The 19,510-nt window shown below is 44.4% G+C and overlaps 1 protein-coding gene across 1 annotated transcript in view; it reads right to left on the bottom strand.

Annotated features, from left to right (window-relative positions):
* Window positions 1-19,510, bottom strand: part of BTBD11 (BTB (POZ) domain containing 11) — a 341,497-nt gene that overhangs the window by 132,446 nt on the left and 189,541 nt on the right. Inside the window, exon 3 of the mRNA XM_011937042.1 lies at window positions 9,021-9,170. Coding sequence (XP_011792432.1) covers window positions 9,021-9,170 — 150 coding nt within the window. The remainder of the gene's footprint in view (window positions 1-9,020; window positions 9,171-19,510) is intronic.

The following is a 19,510-nucleotide window of genomic DNA, read 5'->3' as shown; positions in this document are numbered from 1 at the left end:
TGGATTAAACAAATAATATACACAAACTACCTAACCTTCATTTCATCTGCAAAATTAGGGCAATAATAGTACCTACCTCATAGTATTAAATTAAGAAATGCACATAAAGCATTTAAAGCACTTGGAACAGAGTCTGGTACATTGTAAGCACTTAATAAGTATTCAGTACTATTATTCTTTGTATCACTACCATCATCATCTTCATCTTCACCTTCATCACCATCCCCACCACCATCATCATTACCATTATGTACATCATAATGATTATCATCTCTGTCATCATTACCATCACTGTCACATCAGCACCATCACCATCATCACCACCATCATCATCTCCATTATTATCATCATCACCATCATCTCCATCATCGTCACCATCATCATCACCATCATTATCATCATCACCATCATCATCTCCATCATGATCATCACCATCATCATTACCATCACCATCACCATCACCACCATCTCCATTACATCACTATCACCATCATCATCTCCATCATCATCATCACCATCATCATCACCATCATCACCATCACCACCATCTCCATTACATCACTATCACCATCATCATCTCCATCATCATCATCATCCATCATCATCATCACCATCATCATCACCATCATCACCATCACCACCATCTCCATTACATCACTATCACCATCATCATCTCCATCATCATCATCATCACCATCACCATCATCATCACCACCATCATCTCAGACATCACCATCATCATCACCAAAGTCATCTCTGTCATCATCACCATCACTACCATCATAATCTCCATCATCATCACTATCACCATAATCATCATCATCACTATCACCATCATCATCACCATGACCACCGTCATCATCTCCATCACTGCCACCATCATCACCATCAGCGGCAGCAGTAGCAACAGCAGCAGCCTAGTCCCAAGGTCAGAGGTCCCAAAGATGTCTCTGAGGAGGGCTGGCCATGGGAGATGGAGTTGGCACAGGGATCCCTGAAGTCACTAGCTTCCTTTCAAACCCTGCTCTATAATATGTGCTATCTATTGCTTTCCTTGTCAGCGTCATGATCCCAAAACAACAAATCCAATAGTCACTAGCTGAACTGAGTTTGGAGAGTTGGAGTTTGATTTTAGAAGCCTACCTGAGAATCAGTCCACTAATAACTATGTTTCCCAAATATCAGCCATTTGGGAATCACCATCATGATGTGTCTCATATCTGTGTGCTGCTGATACAATTTATTTACTTAATATTGTTCTTTAAATTGGCTAATTATTTCACACATATAAATTCATTTTAAGAGAAAATTTCGTATTAGTGCCATAAATGGAAAACTAATATTGTCCTAGTACTCATAAAAATATATTGCAGTTTAAATTAGAAGGTGTTTTATGCATCACCTACTATCATTTCCAGTGCCACCCTTGGGGAAATGCTACTCTAACCTACCTGACTCAGGATCATCTGTGGAGCCCCCAAGAAACCATTGTTCCTGCATGCCAGGTGTGACCATTCTAGGACAAAGAGTCACAAATTCCAATGGTGGGCTCCTTCTGCCCAAACCCATGCTGCTACAGCACCTTCACTGCCTTCCCTACTCTTCCTTCTGTCCATGGCCAGCTACCACTTACTCTAGTACATTTCCCAAACCTCCCACAACCCTGGGAGAGGAGGTATTGTCACCCTTTTCTCACAGACAATAAAACCAGAAATCAGAGTGATCAAGTCACTTGTCCTAAGTCACACAGCACAGACGAGGAAACCAAGTCACTCCGCAGTATCATAAACTGCTATTTAACTCATCTGACTGAAACCCTTCTCCTTGAGAAAAAAAGAAAGAAACAAGAAAAGAAAAAAACCCACATATAATCCAGGTCATTAGGTACAGAGTAATGAAAGATTTATTCTCATGGAGAAGGCGAGATGAAGGAACAGAGATGCAGCAAGAGAAGGCTGACCTCTGGATTCAGCTGGAAGCTGGCCATTCATTAACTCATTCAGCAAATATGATTGTGTCCTACTGTGTGCTGAACATTGTTTTAGGCATTGGGGATGCAGTGATATTTAAAAAAAAAAAAAAGTCTCGGCCACATGCAGTGGCTCACACCTGTAATCTCAGCACTTTGGGAGGCTGAGGCAGGCAGATCGCTTGAGCTCAAGAGTTCGAGATCAGCCTGGCAAACATGGTGAAATCCTGTCTCTACTAAAAATACAAAAATTAGCTGGGCATGGTAGTGCATGCCTGTAATCCCAGCTACTCGGGAGGCTGAGGCACAAGAATTGCTTGAACCCAGGAGGCGGAGGTTGCAGTGAGCTGAGATTGCGCCATTGCCCTCCAGCCTGGGAGACAACAGTGAGACTCCGTCTCAAAAAAACAGTCTCAACTCTTATGGGATTTACAGTCTTGGTGGGGGAGACAGAAAAGAAACAAATATATAGCATGTCAGGTGGTAACAAGTGCAAGAAGAAAGTTAAGGCAGAAGAGGGAATAGGAAGTGATGTGGGGAGGGGTCGGTGGGTGGGGCAGTCATGGAGGGCATCTCTGAGGAGGTGACATTTTAGAAGAGGCTTGAATGAAGTGAGGGAGCTTTGAGAATATTAGGGGAAGAGCTTTCAGGCACAAGGAGCAGCAGGTGCAAAGGCCTTGTGGTAGGGGCATGGGTGGACTATTCAAGAAATATCAGTAGGCCAGTGGCCACTTTGCCACATGAGAAGATGACAGGTATACTCCAGGGGCTGGAGGCAGGGGACTCTCAGAAAAGAGCCCACTTACGTTTCAAACAAGGGGAAAGACAACTTTGTCCAAGCAAAAAGTGCTTTTTCTGTGGGGTTGCTTTTCCTTCTGGTGACACTGAGGAGAGACAACCCAGAAAAGCTTTCTATGCGGTGGAAAGCAATTGCCCTGTTTTGATTGCCTAATTGCCTGGGGACAGCAAGTTCACAGTCTAGTGTGAAAAGACAACAGGAAGAGACATTTTATGAAGAAATCCTCATTTTTTTTTCTTTAAACAGAAAGCAAATACTATAATTAACGACTGTCAGCTAGGGGTGTAACTGGGAGCTTGGGGGCAAGGCTGAGTGACAGGCAGAAGAGCCAAGACAAGGTCTCAGAGGACACTAATATGGACTTGGATGGGACCAAAAGCAAATTGGTCCTAAAGGGAGAGAAGCCAGGGCCTCTGTTCCCCACAGCCCTATGGGGATTGGGTGGACCTACTTCCCCCAGCCCCACTCACTGGTTCAGGGAAGAAGACCTGGACCGCCCACCGGACTCTAAGTCAACTGTGATGTCCATCGCCCGGCAAATTTCCCAGGGCTCAGGATCAAAGACTTGCCAGCTGGTGTCAGTTTGGTGATTTTTGTGGCCTCTTGATTTAGCTTACCAGTCAAATATTTTAGAACCTGCATAGGTTCAGCTCTACGTCCCTGAGTTCCAAATTCAGCTCCATAGAAAATTTATTATCTGACTGGGTTTCATTAAGAGTCCCACTCGCAGCATTTTCTTCTGTTTTTGTTTCTCAGACAAGTTCACTTTAGGTCATTCATTTATTCATCTGACATTCAAGGGAAATTTCCTGAGCTGTGGGTGATGGTGTTAGGTGCTCACAATACAAAGCTGATTTGCACACAGCATAGCAGAGGGAAAAAGAAAAAATGGTTTTAATTATGACTGCCACTTACTAGATGAGTGGCCTTGGGCAAGACATTTATCCTTCCTAAGTCTCAGTTTGCTTATCTGTGAAAGGAGAAGAATAATACCTTAAAGGTATTCAAAGCAGCTGGTACACAGTAGGTGCTCCAGAAACAGGGGATGCGTTTTTACCTCAAGCCATAACAGACTGGACAAAGATAAGTGCTTTGGACATTTCAGGTGATCAAGACAGTTCTAGATTTTAATATGAGGCCCTAAGGAAACAGGCAAGGGTTACCAGGAGGAGTCCCAGTCCGCAGAGGTGGTCCCCTGTCTAAATACAGCCCAGCATTGATTCACAACAGGGATGGGTTCTGAGAAATATGTCCTTAGACGATTTCATTGTTGGATGAACATCGTAGACTGCACTTACACAAACCCAGGGGTACAGCCTACTGCACACCCAGGCTGTAGCGTGTAGCCTATCACTCTCAGGCTACAAACCTGTACAGTATGTGCCTGTCCTGATACTGTGGGCAATCGTAACACAATGGGAAGTACTTGTGTATCTACACATACCTAAACATAAAAAAGGTACAGTAAAAAATGCAGCAATCTTTTTTCTCTTCCTTCCTTCCTTTCTTTCTTCCTTCCTTCCTTCCTTCCTTCCTTCCTTCCTTTCTTTTTTTTTTTTTTTTTTTGAGACAGGATCTTGCTCTGTCTCCCAGGCTGGAGTGCAGAGGCATGATTATGACTCACTGCAGTCTTCACCTCCAGTGCTCAAGGAATCCTCCCACTTCAGCCTTCCGAGTAGCTGGGACTACAGGTGCGTGCCACCATACTTGGCTAATTTTGTTTTATTTTTTGTAGAGACAAAGTCTCACTATGTTGCCCAAGATGGTCTCAAACTCCTGGGCTCAAGCAATCCCCTCGTATCAGCCTCCCAAAGTGCTGGGATTACAGGTGTGAGTCACTGCACCTGGCCAGTGTTATGATCTTATGGGACCACCATCATATATGTAGTCTGTCATTGACTGAAATGTCATCACGCAGCGCCTGCTGTATTTGGGGAGGTATTGTAAGCTTTGTGAATGTTCGCACCTCCAGTTTACTTTACAGGAGAGTATCCACAGTGCACCCTACAGAGCAAATTGCAAATCTTCAGAGTAATTTGCAAGGAACGCAGACCCAACTGACACCCTGATGGTACAGAGGTGGGGAATCTCAGGTTTGAGTGGAAATATCTTCTGGACTTCCCTGGAGATAGTGTAGTTTCGTGGTTAAGTATAAAAGCTTTACCTTGAGAAGCCTGGATTCAATTTTGAGCCATTCAATTCACAGGTGTGGTTGATCTTGGACAAATTGTTTGACCTTCTCTTGCTTCCATTCCCATATCATCGAATGAGGACAATAATAACATATTGGAAGTAATTCCTGTAAACACTTAGCATAGTTCCCTGGCTCATTAAACATCAGCTGCTGCCATTATTATTGTTATTAGCTATTAAAATAGGGCTCCCCTCTTGACCCTGGCCAGACATGTCCCTGTTTCAACAAGAGCAGGGATGACTGAGAACAAACTCTCCATCTCACCTTTGCTGGAAAAACAGTGGTTTCTACCATCCACATTGGCAGAGCAACCTTTGAATATGAAGAACAGCTCTCTATGTACACAGAGAGCAAGGCTGTATTGATTCAGACCACAGAGCAAGCCAGTCTAAATGACAGATCACAAAAAAAGGCAATTTTATTCCTTTCAGCCGCCAATGTGACTTATCAAAGTGTTTCCTTGTGTGCACATTCTATGGGGCTGACTTAGTTAATGTACAAAACCCATTCGCAATTAGCAACACCCATTTGTGTGCCAACAACTCATATGCAAAAGTCAACATTCAATGAGGACAGCATTTAATTTGCAGAGCAAATTGTCCTTAAAAACAATTTATGCGGCAAGCAGCTCCTGCAGGCTGCCTGTTAGGCAAAGAGCAGATTTGTTTAGCAAATCCTTTCTTGGAAGAGAGCGCTAGAACTATGCAGGGCCCAGTCCAGGTGCTGCAGGCCGCGGGAGGACTTTGAGACATCCCAGGACAAAGCTTTGAGACCCTAGGGACAGTGCATGTGGGCCACATGGTATGAGGGCCTCTTCTGGGGTTGTCCCACAAAGCTATGTCCCAACTTGATAGCCAGATCCTACATTTCTAGGGTCATGAGCATGTCCTGGAAAATACTGAAGTCCCAAATGTGTGGCACTTCTTCTTAGAGCAGTGTTTCTCCAAGAGTGCTGCCTGGACCTTCTGCCTCTGAATGCCCTGAGTACGTATTAAAACGCAGATATTTCCTTACACCATTCCACTTGTCGCAGACATCTCAAAACAGCATTCATACATATTACCCCCAAATCACGGGGACATCTAACCTGCTGCTAGATCTTGTTACGTCACATGCTAATTAAAAACAAAACAAAACAGAGAACTATACCACAATTGAGATTAAAAATATTATGATGATTGAATTTTAATATAATCAGTTTCCTTTGTAATCATTTGCACATTATGCACTTAAAAATATTATTCTGAGACAGGGTCCACAGGTTTCACCAGATTGCCAAAGGTGTTGTGGCACCCAAAAGTCTCAGAAGAATCACAGGACTGACCAGTAGCTAGGAGGCCCTGTGACAGGAGGCGTTTTGTAACTTCAGAGGTTTGAAGGGAATGGGAAGCTCAATTTCCAATTTCAGATGCCAGGAAAGTAGCTCTCTAGTGGCCATAAGCACCCCCTATAGCTTCGATCAGCTACTGACTCCCTTTCCAGAGGTGCAGGCTGTAAGCTTAATGGAGGGTGCCTATCTGGGTGTCCAGGGAACTCCTCTGGGAAGAAGTGGAAGTTGCATTTTGGGTCTTAAATCCCTTCATAGTTTAGGATTTGCTGGAATTTCAATACCAACTCCCACTTTAACACAATCTAGCATTTCTGTGATCAATGCTTCAATTCCATCAGTAACTAATACTCAGCTAAATTTTTTGATAATCAATTGGATCATAAGTAAATACAGGATTATTTTCCTGTGGTTGGTCAGACTCAGAGAGCACAGTCCTGAATTAGAGGGTATATAAGCATGGTAAATTATTACTTAAACTTGGGACACCCCAACCTTGATTATCCCTTCCTTCTTTGCATCTTTGTACCTCTTTTCCCTCCCTCCCTCCTTCCTTTCCCTTCCCTTCCCTTCCCTTCCCTTCCCTTCCCTTCCTTTCCTTTCCCTTTCCCTTTCCCTTTCCCTTCCCTTCTTTCCCTCCTTTTCCCATTTCCCAACCCCTCTCTCTTTCTCTTCCTTCCTTCATGTTTCCTGAGGGCCTACTATATGCCAAGCAGTATTCCTGGTGCTGGGGTTACATCAGTGAGCAAATAAAATGTTTCTACTATATTCTATATACTAGGGGGATAGAGAGATAATTTAAAAAATAAAATACAGAGTGTGGGTGGGAGGGGAGGGGAGTAGTTGATGATGGGTACTGGGCTTCTTGTTGCGGTAATACAAATGTTCTAAAATTGATTATGGTCATGGTTGCATATCCTGGTAAATATACTAAAAACTGCTGAACTGTATGCTCTACAAAGGTAAATTGTATATGAACTATATCTCAATAAACCTATTATTAAAAAACAAAAATATAGAGTATATCTTAGGATGGTAACTTCTGGGGATAAAAGTAAAGCAATGAAGGGGAGAAGAGGTGCCATAGTCTGAAAGTTCGTCACCCCAAATCCGTATGTTGAAGCTCTGCCCCTCAATGTGATAGTATTTGAAGATAGAGCCTTTGGCAAATGATTAGGGTTAGGTGAGTCCATGAGGGTGGAACCTCATGATAGGGTTGGAGGATTTAGAAGAAGAGGAATACCTTCCCCAACCCCACCACCCTGTGGGAACACAGGGAGAAGGTACCCATCTGCAAGCTAGGAAGAGAGACCTCACCAGGAACTGAATTGTCCTGCACTTCTATCTTGGACTTACCAGCCCCCAGAACCATGAGGAATAAATGTCTGTGTTTTAAGCCACGCTGTCTATGGTATTTCATTATAGTGACCCAAGTTGACTAAGACAAGGGTCCTCAGAGTATTAAGATTTTAAATACAATGGTCATGGAAAGCTTCATTGAGAAGGTAATATTTGGGTGAAATGTGAAGGTAGTGAGGGAGTGAGCCATGGGGATACCTGAAGGAAGAGCAGTTCAGGCAGAGGGAAGAGTAAGTGCAAAGGTCCTGTGGTATGCCTGCTGTGTTCAAGGAACAAGTAGGGGACAGAGGGAAGGTGGAGGAGGGTGCCTGGGGAGGGTAGGGGATGGGGGGAGTTAGAAGTAATTCTGGGGCTTTGGTTTTTCCTGTGGGTCAGATGGGGAACCACTGAACCAGAGCCAGTGGAGGACTCTGAACAGAGGAAGGATGTGACCTGATATATGATTTAAGTGGATCTCACTGTGGAAATCAACAGTAGCCAGCCATTTATAGAGTATTTACCATGTGCCAGGCACCTTGGCAAACCCTCTTGTGAAAGCTGTCAGAATTAAAATGGAATCATTTGTTTTAGAATCCCTGATGAAGAGTCAGGGAAGGCCATGAAGGGAAGATTCTCATGCACAAATACCTGATAACAAGAACTATCACAAAAAACCTCTGCAAAAATCACAGCCTTGCACAAAGGCCGTGATATGCTTACACACACACTCTCTCTCTCTCTCTCTCTCTCCCTCTCTCTCTCTCTCTCTCTACTTATATGAAGATACGTGACCAGCAACTGCCAGTCCAATCTCGAACTGGTGCCACCCTTGTTATTTACTGATCCTTGTAGCCAAGGATAATTATCTCAAAAACAATTTTGTAATCCTCCTCCTCACTCTTCCGTTAAAGACCATTGTCTTCCTTTAGCCCCCAAATACACACGTAGTATTTCTCTGAGAATATACTCTGGCATGCACATTCTCATTGCAAGGCCTATTCCCAGATGAACACGATTTTATTTTAGAGAATCTCCTCTGTTTGTTATTTAGGTTGACACCTTTATGGATGTGAGCTCATTGAATCACTGCAGCTACACTCTGGGTAGGCATTGGTATTTTCTGTATTTTATAGAAAAGGAAACTGAGGTTCAGAAAAGCTTAGGAACCTGACCCGATTTATGGTGGAACCAGGAAATGAACCAGCTTCAGAGCTCTTACCTTCCCCATGCCACTGGCATTGTTTAGTGTACACAGCAGGCACTCAATAAAAGGTGTCACCTCACTGATTACAAAGTAGTGCCCTGAGGGATTGGCATGAGGACACTGTGTCACTTCAGGCATAAACAGAATATGTCTTGAGGCATGAGAGCTGGAGAACCAACATCTACTTACTCAGTTCTGCGATGCTGCCTACGCGGGTGGCCAGCAAGGACTGCTCGATGGTCCTCAGCTCTGACTGGCTGAACATGGGCAGTTCTCCTGGCTTGTTTGACCGCTGTGGGTCTCTGTGAAGATTCAGGCTGTCTGGTAGGCACAGCACCCCTGCAGTCAGAAGGGAGACAGAGAATGAAAGGAAAATATATTGTTATTTTTCAGTTAACCAAGGGAGGGTGCAACATTTCGCACAACCTCAAACCACACCAGAGCTGGTACTGCAAAGAAAGCCAGTGTAGGAACCAGTACTCTGGACTCCTTTTAGAAATGGATGCCCAGCTATTTGCAAAGGTCTCTTAGAAGTCCTGACTACTGATTTTAGCAAGCATGTGGGCATTCATCTGGACACATGCATTTCCAAAGGACACAAAACAGAATCCTCTCCTCGTGCCTGGAAGGGTTGCTATCCACTCCTAGATGCGACTTCTTGTGACTCTGGGGGTCGCTCCCCTTGTTCTCCCCACAAAGGCAGTTGTGGTCCCTCAGTGCCCTGGGGGAATAGTCTCTGCCTAAAATTGCTTCTGAGGGCTCACTTTGTTTGCTCAACAAATCTAGCTGTGGATGGTCGGGCTGTTACCTGTTTGACAAGGCTTCTGGCTTTCTCTGTAGAGTTGTATGTCAGGAGATAGAAGAGTCCCCATGGGGTTTTGTAACTTGTATGGTGAATACCCACGGGAAATCCCTGCAATCCAATTATTCTCTTCCCTTCCTTTCCATTCCATAAACATTCAGTGAGAAGCTGGGAACTTACTTGGGTGGATGATTCGGAAATATTCACTCTTTCCTTTGCTACCCCAAACTCCCTAAGTCGAGTGCATTTCTTTCCTCTTGACGTTGGGCTTGACTACTTGATTTACTTCAGTCAAAGCTATGTTAACAAACACGATGGAGTCAAAAGCCTGAAGACTGCTTGTAAAATCGGACTTACTCTCTTGCGCCTCTGCCTTGGTCATAAGAAAAACATGCCCTAGGCCTGGCATGGTGGCTCACGCCCATAATCCCAGCAATTTGGGAGGCTAAGGAAGGAAGATCACCTGAGGTCAGGAGTTCGAGACCAGCCTGGCCAACATGGTAAAACCCAGTCTCTATTAAAACTATAAAAATTAGCTGGGTGTAGGTGGCATGTGTCTGTAGTCCCAGCTACTAGGGAGGCTGAGGCAGGAGAATTGCTTGAACTCGGGAGGCGGAGGCTGTGATGAACCGAGATCATGCCACTGCACTCCAGGCTAGGCAACAGAGCAAGACTGTCAAGAAAAAAAAAAAAGAAAGAAAGAAAAGAAAAAAGAAAAATGTGCACTGTCTGCAAAACTGCAGATCTGAAGGTGGGAAAAGAGAAGAAAAATATGCCCTGGCTAGCCTGCCATGAGAGACACACAGAGCAGATCCAGAACTGGCCTGCAGCTTAGAGCTGCCCTGGCTGCCCGCAAAGACATGTGCTTATTTGGTATGCCACTGAGATAGTGGGGATGTTAGTTACTCACCATTATTGTGGTGAAAACTAACAGATACACCTACCAAGTATCCTACTGAGGATACAAGGAACAGGGCAGACATTGTGCTGTGTTTGGGGTTGAGGATATAGGATGGAGAGAACACACATAATCCCATGCTCAGTGAACTCCCAGTGTAAGTGAAGGAGACAGGTTGTTACACACGTAGCTGCAAAACCATTTCTTAAATGCTCTATGGTAGGAGGAGGTTAGGAATGAAGGGATGTCTTATCAGAGACCTAAAGAACAAGTATCTGTCAATACAGTGGAAGCACTTATTGAATACCTGCTGTGTTTCCAATCCTGCTCGGCATTTTGGAGATGCAAAAGAAGAGGACATATTCAAATCATTTAAAACTGAAGAGATGATACTGGCATGGACAAAATAGTCTGGAAATAAAATAGTGCCAATAGACAAGTGCTAACTAATTTAAACCAACTAGCAGGTAAGGGGAGACAGAATGCCAAAGCCAGTAGTTAAAGTCCACTCCTCACCCTGCCAGAACCACACAGTCTCAGCAAAGGTGCCTCCTTTGAAGACGGGCACCTTCATACTGTGGGCCTGTTACACTCCTGCTCTCATCCTCACTGCCTGATTGGTGGCTCCAGACACATGGAGCTACTCACTTTCTCCTAAACGTTTTACCTTCACATCTAACAGAGAGTGAGACAACAGGGTAGGGAACTCTAGTAGATGACTTTTTGGATAAATAAATAATGAATAATGAATAACGGGGCCGGGTGTGGTGTCTGACACCTGTAAACCCAGCACTTTGGGAGGTCGAAGTGGGCGGATCACCTGAGGTCAGGAGTTCAGGACCAGCCTGGATAGCATGGTGAAATCCTGCCTCTACTAACAATACAAAAAATTAGCCAGCTGTGGTGGCGGATGCCTGTAATCCCAGCTACTTGGGAGGCTGAGGCAGGAGAAACTCGGGAGGTGGAGGTTGCAGCGAGCCGAGATCATGCTACTGCACTCCAGCCTGGGTGACAGAGTGAGACTCTGTCTCCAAAAAAATAAAAAATAATAAATAATGGATGAATGATACAGATGACCATTAGATTTTAATGTTTCTATAATCAGGAAATTAGTCAAGGGATATTTTTCTACGATTCTAATCCAATCTTGTTTTTTTCAAATATTTTTGACTGTGACTCAGAGTAAGAATATATTTTATATCACAGCTTGGTGTGCGCACACACACACACCCACACACACACTCTTCATGATTTCCATTTAAAAAATTAATGGAAAATAACAGTGACCCTTACTACATGTGAGGCCCTCTCATTTGTTTTCCTTTTCACTTCTCTTCCATCTTAGTAATAAAAAATGCTGAAACTGCAGCAACAAAAGTGACATCATGATCCACTAATGGGTCGACATGGGCAGTTTGAAAACACTGTGGGCTGTGACACAGATTCACCATTTCCTGGGCACTGCCTAGTGCTATACTTCAGGAATCCTCAGCTTTCAGGGAAGACAAGACCTTCCCAGAAATGCTCGCCATCCAAGCCCAGCCTCCTGCCTCTCCCTTGACAGCCATGTCACTCTCCTGTTCAGCCCAGGCAGGAACACACTGAGTCATCCTTGCTCCCTCTGGTTTGCCCACCTGCCAAGACATTAAGTCAGAGGCTAAGTCAAGTAGCTGTTGCCACGGCAATGAATCTTGGGCCAATTCCTCCTGGTGTCTCTGACTCTAATTCAGGAACTTACTACCCCTTAAAGAGTTCACTGCAAAAAGTACCAGATAATCATGACCCACTCCAACATGTGACCCAGTTTTCAGGGTAATGAGACCCTCTGCTTAGGAAAAGGGGATGATGGTCAGAGGGGACTTCACAGCAAAGGAGACTCGAGACCTGGGTCCTGAATGTTGGGGAGAAAGTTGTCTAATTAACAGTACAGATGACTCACATGTTCTCAACGGGATTGCTTTCTTGGTATTTGCATTATTTGCAGCAAGTCAACAACCCAGATCTGTGTTGTAAAATGTTGCCTCACATATTGGTTGAGGCCCGAGCAAATGGGACTTGGAGACTGGAACCCAGAGCTTCAGTCTTAGCTCTGCCACATCTCACTGTTTGACTTTGGGCAGGTCACAGAACCTCTCTGGACCTCAGTTTCCTCTTCTGTGAAATGAGGGTGATAGTAATGACCTTGTTTTCCGCATTGGACTTCTGGGGATGGGAGTGAGGTATAAGAGTGAAATGAGATCAAGTGTATCAAAGTATTCTGCATGTGCTAAGCAAACAACAGGTTCTCAACATATGTTAACTGAGAGCAAAGTCAGTTAATGTGCACTAACCCAGCTTTAGACTACTTTGTCCTTTATCATAAGAATCAATAATTTCCCTTGGAATTATTTCTCCTTCTTTTAGGGGTTATGAAATTTAAATATGGAAAGAAAATTATTCAAAGAAGCTTCGAGAGTTAGATTATAGAGATTAGGGAAATCTATAATTGATCTATTACACAAAGATTATATACCAGGGTTTAATTTTCTTTTTCCTCGTTGGAGACTCTATGTGGGGTATACACATAAACTGAAGTTATTTATTTATTTTTTTGTGTAAACATCTGCTTGGTCAGGGAGAAGGTGCGACCATCATGTTTTAGTGTCAGATGCAGGCCTGAGTTTTGGACTACTTGTCTATTTCCACTACTGGGGCCAAGGACAGCCATGGCCTGGGGATGAAGACCCAAGTTTAGAAACAGAGGGAACTGAGGTTCAAATATGAGTTTGAGTGGACCTAAAGGAAATAATTTCCCTGGAGAGCAAGTGAACAGAAGCCAGGATCCACAGTGGGCTGGAGGGGTCACGGTCTCCCTGAAATTCTGTTACTGTGAGTGTGTTGTGCATTTGTCTAAGGGGAGAGTTCATTCAAATTCTCCAAAGAGTTTATGGGTCCTAAAAAAGGGCAAACCAATGGCTTTGATTGTCCACATTCCCATTTATTCAAGGTTTCTCTTCTCTGGGACTGGCCTGGCGGCAAGGTGGGGTAGAGCAAGGGAAACAAGATACCAGCACTGCCAGAGCTTGACACCATCCTGCAGCTGCCCTCTGTGCAACTGGGACAAAGAACTTCCTGCTCTCCAGCCAGCTTCTGCATCAGCGAAGAGGGGTTCAACTATCTATTTCATAGGTTTATTGCAGTGATTAAACAAGATAATATGCTTAAAGCCTCTGGCCTATAGAAAGTGCCTGATAAATACCCTGTTCCCACAGATGTGCTGTTCCGTTTATTTAATGTCTGGATTCAAATGGCCTTGCAGATCATCTTCTCACAATCTTGTGCAACTGGAGACAGACAACCATTTGGTGAGGTCATTTTGAACAAAAAATATGAGAGCTGCTGCTCTGGGCAAAACCCTGGGCCAACCATGTCTGGCACTGTCTCTGATAGAGGCCATCAGGGTGCATTGCTGCCGCCTCCCAATGTGCCTACCTTTCTAGATGTATAGGATGGCCCCTTGGCAGCTAAAATGCCCTGACATCCTTTCACTCTCCTCTTGGCCTTTCTCTGTGTCTATGTTTTTTTTTTTTTTCTTTTATTGAACGCAGGGGACAGGGATGCTATATTAGTCCATTCTCACACTGCTATGAAGAAATACCCGAGACTGGGTAATTTAGAAAGGAAAGAGTTTTAATTTTCTCACAGTTCTGCATTGCTGGGGAAACCTCAGGAAACTTACAATCATGGCAGAAGGCAAAGGAGAAGCAGGCACCTTCTTCACAGAGTGGCAGGAAGGAGTGAGTGCAAGCAGGGGAAATGCCAGGCATTTACAAAACTATCAGATCTCGTGAGGACTCACTTACTTTCAGGAGAACAGCATAGGCGAAACTGCCCCCATGATCCAGTTATCTCCACCTGCTCCCGCCCTTGACATGTGAGGGTTATGGGGAGTACAATTCAAGGTGAGATTTGGGTGGGGACACAGAGCCAAACCATATCAGACGCTACTTATCTACAAAGAGAAAACCAAGTAAGAGAACCATCAGCATTGATCCATCCAACCTTCAATGATGATGATGGTGGTGGTGATGAAGGAGGAGAACAGCCAACTTTTATGGAGTACAAACTACGGGCCAAGCACTCTGCTTAGCATTTTACGTGTTTAAATTCAGATTTATTTTAATCCTCTCAGCCACACTATATGGTAGGAAATCCACCATTTATTAGGAGACAGTATAAGGTAACTGTTAAGAGCAAAGACTCTGGGTTCACATTGCCTGGGTTTGAACCCTGATTGCTTTACTTACTACTTGTGTAGCTTTAGGCAAGTAAGTATAATCATTCTGTGCCTTGATTTTCCTATCTGTAAAATGGTAATATTAATAGTGACTACCTCACGGGGTTGTAGGAAGATTAAAAAAAGTTAATATGTATAAAACATTTAGAAAAGTACCTGGCATGGAGGAAGTGTTATAAAATATTTGCCATTATTATCTCTACTTTATAGGGAATGCAATAGAACTTAGAGACGTTTGGTAATTTGCCTAAGGTCACACAGATCCTAAAAATGGGGCTAGGAATTGAATACCAAGTCTTCTGATTCCAGAGCTCAATCTGTCAGCCACTCAGCATACTGCTTCTTGGTTACTCAATCCCTACTCTCTGGCAGGCGCAACTAGGGAACATGGTCGTACGCAGACAGCTGGATCCCTGCCCTCCTGGAGCTTACAGTATAACCATATGTGAGATGTTTTCCCTGGCATTATTACCCAGGAACTGACAGGCAAGCATACAAACTTCGTGGGTGCTGAAATACCATTAACTTCAAATGGAAAACCTTTACAATTTGCCCCCATGGGACAAAAAACAAAGTCTAGAGATACATAGCGTAGATGTGTTTCCTACTTTCAGTTCCTACTAGGAAGCTCACAGCCAAATTTGCAGCCCGTGTGTACATAAGGAAATGCATTTTTAATATTTTTGCCTTTTGTTATCTATGGTACAATGTTGTACATATTTTTATAAGCTGCCTCAAAATCTGTTGGAAATAACAAATTAAGCACAAACAGTGAAATAACCCATTAGCTCTGTTTCTTTTGCTTCCTGGGGTTTCCATATATTTTGTAGTCATTTTTGGGGAGACTTAGGGGATCAAGGCTGGTGGATGAACAGAACCATGTAGATTTATTAAGTATGGAGTTAATTTTTCTTTTTTTCTTTCTTTTTTTTTTTGAGATGGAGTTTCGCTCTGTCGCCCAGGCTGGAGTGCAGTGGCCGGATCTCAGCTCACTGCAAGCTCCGCCTCCCGGGTTTACACCATTCTCCTGCCTCAGCCTCCCGAGCAACTGGGACTACAGGCGCCCACCACCTCGCCCAGCTAGTTTTTTGTATTTTTTTAGTAGAGATGGGGTTTCACTGTGTTCGCCAGGATAGTCTCGATCTTCTGACCTCGTGATCCGCCCGCCTCAGCCTCCCAAAGTGCTGGGATTAAAGGCGTGAGCCACCGCGCCCGGCGAGTTAATTTTTCTTTACCAGTAGTTATTAAGTGAAAACCTCTGGGCTTGACCCAGGGTAATTTCTGGTCTTCAGGGCCCTCAAAGTCCTCTTGAACTTAATGGACATCCTTAAAACCCCTAGGCTGACCAGAGTTTAAAAAAGCTTTGTTGATGGGGCTTCCATCAGAATAGGTAAAATATTCCAGACTCCCCACTAAAACCTGGGGGCCAGAAGTTATAGTTCCTTGCTCCAGAATTAAGCAGTGTTATGCTTTCCAGTCTCTGATTCCTTATCTGTTTGGGTAGACTGACTGCAAAAATGGTCTCCATTTTTTCACCCCTGTCTATATGCATGCATGATGATTTTGAAGTTCCTTCCATCAAGGGTCTATTTGCCCATCCGTTACATCTTGGCCAGCCTGTGACTTGCTCTGGCCACCAGAATGTGATGGGAACGTTAGGGTGCCAGTTCCAAGTATAGGCTTCAAACGGTCTTGCCTGCTTCTTCTCTCTTAGAATGCTGCCACCACCAAGAGAAGAAGCCTGGCTAGCATGCTGGAGGATAAGAAGGACACATGGAGAAGAGCCAAGGCTCTCCTAGACCAATGGACAGTCAGCCAAATCCTAAAAATGCAAGAGAGTCTGGCCAAGATTAGCAGAGCTGCCTGTTCAACCTGTAACTGACCAGACTCATAAGTGAGCCTGGCCAAGATCAAAGAACCACCCTGCTGACCCACAGAGAACTGAGCAATAGAAAATGGTTGATGTTTTAAGCCACTGAATTTAGAGGTAGTTTGTTATGCTGCATATGCACGATATCTAACTGGTACTTATCAGTTATGAAACTGAGAGTTGGTTAACTTATTGTCTTAAAATGCTTTTCACTTTTCCCCATGTCGCTGTGTAGAATCTAGTTGTTCTAGGCAATTCCCAACTGCCAATTTCTGTTGGGCCTGGCCTATGGAAGAATCATCCTAGTGCACAGGAAGGCAGGGATGGCAGAGATGATAAAATGACTCTCTTGGGGGTTTCTTGGACATAGCAAACACATTTTCATCTCAGGGCCCTTTCATTTGCTTTGCTCTCTTCTCGAACTCTCTTTTCTTGGGTAGATGCACAGCCTACTCCCTTACTCAGTTAAGGCTCTATTTGCTCAAATGTCACCTCCTCAAAAAGACTGTTCTTTTTCTTTTTCTTTTTTTGGAGACAACATTTGGCTCTATTGCCCAGGCTGGCGTGCAGTGGCCCGATGTCAGCTCACTGCAACCTCCACCTCCCAGGCTCAAGCCATCCTCCCACGTCAGCCTCTCAAGTAGCTGGGACTACAGGTGCACACCACCATGTCCAGCTAATTTTTGTATTTTTTGTAGAGAGGGGGTTTTGCCATGTTAGCCAGGCTGTTCTCAAACTCCTGAGCTCTAGTGATCTGCCCTCATCGGCCTCCCAAAGTGCTGGGATTACGTCCTTTCACAGGTGTGAGCCACTGTGCCCAGCCATCAGAGAAATCTTTCTGAGTACTTTACTAAAAAATAACACCCTGCATCGCTCTCCCATCCCCTCACTCTGTTTTATTTCTTCTTTATAGCACCTACCACTGTGTTATATTATATTATATATTATCAGTTAATGTGTTGTCTGTCTCCAGCATTAGAGTGTGAGCAACCAAAGGTTTACTTCCCAGTGTGGGGAGCGTTATGGTGTAGCACTGGGGAAGGAGCCACAAGCCCGAGATAATTGTATAAGGCTGTGCTGGGGAGGGGCTGACTGTGTAAGCCTTGGTACTCTGGACACAGGCTTGGGTGCTGCCTTGTCTGTCTCTGGCTGCAGGAGGAGAGCTGACTCTGCTAAGTCCTGCCTGACAAGCTAGGTTTGGTCTTCTGCTAAGTGACCCCCAGAATGTAAAGGGGAGCATCCTGGCGCCAGGTCTCAGCTTTAACAAAGGGGAAGGAAGCAGCTGGGGTGCAGCAGTGCGCCAGCCCTTGAATGGGCATCAGACGGACCTGGCCAGGTTCAGATTCCCACCTTACCGGCTTCCAGCTGTATGGCCAGGGCTCTTGACTTGGCTTCTCTGAGCGTATTTCTCCCTCTATAAAGTGTTTGATACTATCTACCCTCTAGCATGGCTGGGAGGCTGTAATGGGATAATAGACAGAGACAATCTGGCACAGAGAAGGGGGTCCATAAATGTTTGCTGATAATCTAAGTGAAGGTCTCTGAAACTAAAGATTTAGGAATCCAATAACACAGACAATGCCAGAAGGCTTTCTTTTACTGTTAAATTTATTAGGAAACAAGACAGGAAATTATCAGATTAAGAAAAAATGTTTGTACACTAGCCTGGAAACCCCTTTTAAGAGACTTGGCAGTGGGAAATAGATTCAGGCTTGGTTTGTTGAGACCATTCCTCTGCGAGAGGCATGCCCTACTCCAATTCAGAAAAGCATCTGCATCTGCAGGTCCCGGCCCCAGTGATGAGCTCCTTTGGGAAGTGTCCCGAAGCTCCCAGGCTGACTTGGGGTCACCCTGCTGTGCTGCACAGTGGTACCCCATTCCTGCTATGAGCTGCTGTTTTTCTCATAGTATACTAGTGGGTAGGGGGTCTGTCTCCCCAGCCAACCTGAAGCCTGTGAGGGCAGGAATACATCCTGTTGTCTTTGTGGTACTCAGTGTTCATGGTTAAATTTATAAATGATCCACAAATCACAAATATCTTCATGTTCTTTTCAGAAGGTCACCACCTTATTCTCCACGTGTACTTCAAGCTCTGTTCTTGAACTCAATTCTGAAAATTCTCCATCTTTGTTTTCTACATCTTATATCTTTTGGTGGTTTGGCTTCAGACTGCCTAAGAACCTTCCCTTTCAATGTAATCCAAACAAGATTGTTAGTTACTTCCTTTGCCATCGCTCCTTCTCTCCCAGAGGTCAGCCTTTCTTGCATTATCATTGCAACTTTCCCAAGAGTCCTGGGTGACATCTGCCTCATAGGGGCTTAAGAGGAAAGAGACTCATTCTCCCTGTTTCCTCATCTCTGTATCAAGAGCTCCTGGGGCCTGGCAGGACTTGGGAATACCTGCTTTAGTCCCCAACTCCTCCTAAAAGATCTAGGGCTCCATTTCAGAACTTCCAGGCATGGAATGGTATTTTAGACCTCCAGCTAAGTCTTGGGTAGCTATGGAAATGTCATAGGTCAGTCAGATTTTGGAGATCAACTGGCCCCCAGGAGCATGAACTGTGGCCTTTGAAAGTTCTCTGAAAAGCCTTTCCCTTGTCCCCTACACAGTAGTGACACTCATGGGCATAACGCCATGTGGTGTGATAAAACTCAGCCCTGGAGTGTAACTGACAGGGAAATTGTGTGCTGGAGTTGTTTGAGTAAAGAAATGATAGGCGGGGCGCGGTGGCTCACGCTTGTAATCCCAGCGCTTTGGGAGGCCGAGGCGGGCAGATCACGAGGTCAGGAAATCGAGACCACGGTGAAACTCCATCTCTACTAAAAATACAAA

Source organism: Colobus angolensis, unplaced genomic scaffold, assembly GCF_000951035.1.
Source record: "Colobus angolensis palliatus isolate OR3802 unplaced genomic scaffold, Cang.pa_1.0 Scaffold10, whole genome shotgun sequence".
NCBI classification, from domain to species: Eukaryota; Metazoa; Chordata; class Mammalia; order Primates; family Cercopithecidae; genus Colobus; species Colobus angolensis.
Note: the sequence above shows the minus strand (reverse complement) of the source record. Positions and strands in the feature narration are given on the sequence as shown.